The 3530-nt window shown below is 36.0% G+C and overlaps 1 protein-coding gene across 1 annotated transcript in view; it reads right to left on the reverse strand.

The window, feature by feature from the left end:
- LRGUK (leucine rich repeats and guanylate kinase domain containing) overlaps window positions 1-3530 on the reverse strand; it is a 107272-nt gene that overhangs the window by 87664 nt on the left and 16078 nt on the right. The window contains exon 5 of the mRNA XM_003791666.3: window positions 2912-2993. Within this exon, the coding sequence (XP_003791714.1) occupies window positions 2912-2993 (82 nt within the window). The remainder of the gene's footprint in view (window positions 1-2911; window positions 2994-3530) is intronic.

A 3530-nucleotide genomic window follows, 5' to 3' on the forward strand; every position in this document is an offset into this window, starting at 1 on the left:
AGTTAGGATAAAAGTTTGCTTCAAATATTTTTGTAGATACACTTTATCACGTTGTGAAAATTACCTATTAATAATTTACTGAGCATTTTATTCTGAATGAATATTGAATTTTATTAAATTTTCTATGTCTGTTGTACTTCTTTATCTGTTAATTATAAGGTTTACTTCCTTTAATCAGTTAGTATAGTTATCGACATTTAATAGATTTTCTGATAATTAAACTATCCTTACATATCTAAGAAAAACCCAGTTTAATCATAATACAGTGTACTTTTAATATGCTGTCAGATTCAATTGCTTATATTTTGTTTAGGATTTTTACAACTACGTCATGAGTGAAGTGAGCTTCTTCTTTCTGTTTCTTTTACTATTCCTTGTTTCATTTGTACATCAAAGGAACCTCATCAGAATGAATTATGAATATGCTTCCTATTTTTAATTTTAATTTTTTTTTCCTATTGGAAGGTCTATTCTTAAAAGCCTGTTTGGTTTTTTTAGGAAGAGCTTCAGTTTTTAAATTTAGTTTATTTTACTTTAGCTTTTTTTTTTTTTTAAATTTTTCCGCCACCTCCAGCATATGGAGCCGGCGCCCTTCCTTTTTGAGCCACAGGTGCCGCCCTAGTTTATTTTAATTTATAATGAATTATTTTGATAGTTACAGGACTATACAGGATTTCTATTTCCAAATTAGTGTTTTGACACACAAAATTGGTCTAGGAATTTGTCCATTTTATAATTCTCCTACCTTTTTATCTCATTTAAAGTTTTTTAGTCTTTTCAAAAACCAATATCATCTAGTGCTTTTTTCCCCCGGATTCATTTATAACTTGTCATTTATAACTTGAAACTTCTACTTTCAGCTATCCAGAAAAACTTGTAAAACTCTACTACCTAAATCACGCACAATATGGTTGAACAGAATAAAGGAGGTGGCTTATTTAGTACTGTCTAGAAACTAGCCTACTATCTTTTCAAAACTGTAAGATATCCAAGTTTATCTCATCAATCGTCTATGAAGGGTAGTTTGTTTTGGCTACCTGTCTTTGCATTAAAAAAAAAAAAAACTCAGGTGAGAAATGGTGTCATGTTACACTCTAATTATATACCCATGTTCTGACTTTCAATTGGTTCTGATGTACTAATTACAGCTTTTTATACTTCAGTGATAAGGCTCAATTGCTAAATCTAATGTCAAGTTAAAAGGAAAAAACCTAATTCCTTTCTTCATGATATTTGACATTTATAAAGTCATAATACCTTAGGTTTTTACATGAAAAGCTAAATTTATATACAAGTTAAGATGTATTCATGATAGAAATGTTTTAAACCATATTTTGGGTCAAAAATACTGTGGAGTTGGGCAGCGCCTGTGGTTCAAAGGAGTAGGGTGCTGGCCCCATATGCGGGAGGTGGCAGGTTCAAGCCCAGGCCCGGCCAAAAACTGCAAAAAAAAAAAAACTGTGGAATTGTTTTCTTTGGCAATTCTATGCAGCATGTGGAAGAATGTTTTTGTGGGAGACAGAGCTCTCCATGTCAGACTCGAGCCCACCATGTCACCTTCCTCATTCAGGGGACCCAAGTGATTCTTCTAGTTGCTGAACCTCTTCTGGCTACAGGTGTTTAGGGGACTGCTGACTTCTAGACCAACCAGTGTTTAAGTTTTAATGTGCTCTGAAATTGTCTAGATGGAGGGGCTTGTTAAAATGCAGGTTCTGATGTCGTAGGTCTGGAGTAGAGCCCCAGAATCTGCACTACTAAGAAGTTGTAGGTGATTGTGCTGCTGGTGTCTTCCTGAAGAAGCACTCTTCAGCACCCACAGCCTAAGCTGGACTATCAGCCTGTCTGTCTGCAAACTCAATACACATGACAGTCAATCACAAAGTTCAGGTTCTACAGAAAGATGCTGCCAAAATGTTTACTTCTGGTTTGTCATGAAAACATTTCATCGCGGTCACTTGCTGATTTCTCTAATTAGGCTGTCATCAGAACTTGCTCATTTAAGCACCATCTAAATATCCTCCGATAGCCCATTTTCACACATAAATTCTAAAGGGAGCGGTGCCGTTCTAAGCTCTCCATTGTATATGAAAAAAGTGTTCTTTACAAAATATCCTTTTGAGAAAATGTACCTTCTCCCCACAGCTCAGCCTTATTATAAACGTAGCACACCCCAGCGGTTGCCACATCCCTGGAATGAGGCACCCAGGGGTGATCAAATCATTCTCCACTCCGCCCTGAATGATCCTCAGGAGGACAGAGGGATACTTAGTGAGAAAGAGCCGGCACTGCTCCCCTGTTACCCAGAGAACATCAGTCTCTGGTGTAAAGACTCAAGCTCATTAAACTCACAGGCCCCTGGTTAGCCCCTTAGGCTCTAGAAGTTGGAACGAAGTAGGTACTCTGTTTGCATGGAGCCTGGTCCACAATGTTCCTAACGTTTGTAGAGCAAAAGATAATGGAAACATATTTTAAGTAAACTAGAAATGCTTCCTATTTAAAGGGAACTTAGTATGAAGTCTTTTGTAAAATATTCACTAATTTTTCTTATGACTACATCTGAATTTTCAAATGCTGAATTTACTATATAAAATAAGGCATAAGTAAAAGTAAATTTGAAGAAAGGAATTAATTAAAATAGAACTTCTTCTCTGGTTCTGGAATCAAGAATAAGTCTACATTTGTGAGGAAAAAAATGACTGTCTTAGCTTTTCAGAGCTAAGATGCTCTTGGCAAGCTTGACCCATGGTTTATTCCTTAGTAAACAAAATATCTTTCCTCATTTTGAGAGAATCAATTCTTCACCATTTAAACGAGTCACATATTTAGCAAATTACTTATCTAGAACTGTTCCTTTACTTTTCATTTTACATTTTAATCCCTTCATTTTTCTCTTTACTCATTCAAAGGATACTGTCCAAGATTAGTGTCGTGAGAGCATGATACGCCGACAGATCACACATTTCAGAAATTTGGTTGTAGGAAAAATCCACCTTCTGGCAAAAAAAAACCCAAACGAAACAAAACAAAAACAGCATGTTATACTTTAGTTTTCATTCATATGCACCATAATTACAAACTGCACACGAAAAATGTATTTCTGAATGTTGAGATAGAACTCATTACTAAAAGTCCACTAAGGCTAAAGGATTCCTCTTTCATCATTTTCTAACTGGGATCTTTGTCCACTTTGAGGGATATAAGGAGACCCCTTCCTCGTGGCTCACAGAGACCTCCCTATAACTGAAATGCCTTCAGTTCTGTAGTTTCTCTCCCACTTTCCGTATAATATTTATTGAAGCTTTTTGTTCTTCCTTTGGGATTTACTTCTAGTCTACCTTTACCTACCGCCATTTCATTCTCTCTAATGCCCAGTAACCTGGATTTACTTAGTTTATGCCCACGTCTTGCTTCCCTTTTATTTGCCTTTTCTGTTCCTATCTCGATATATTTTCCCAAGTCATTCCCTAAATGCCAGAATAGCCTTTCTGATTCTTCCCTCAGGCCAGACTCTTTCAACCTTAAATACTTTC

This window comes from Otolemur garnettii, unplaced genomic scaffold, assembly GCF_000181295.1.
Source record: "Otolemur garnettii isolate 467f Iridium unplaced genomic scaffold, OtoGar3 scaffold00049, whole genome shotgun sequence".
NCBI lineage: Eukaryota > Metazoa > Chordata > Mammalia > Primates > Galagidae > Otolemur > Otolemur garnettii.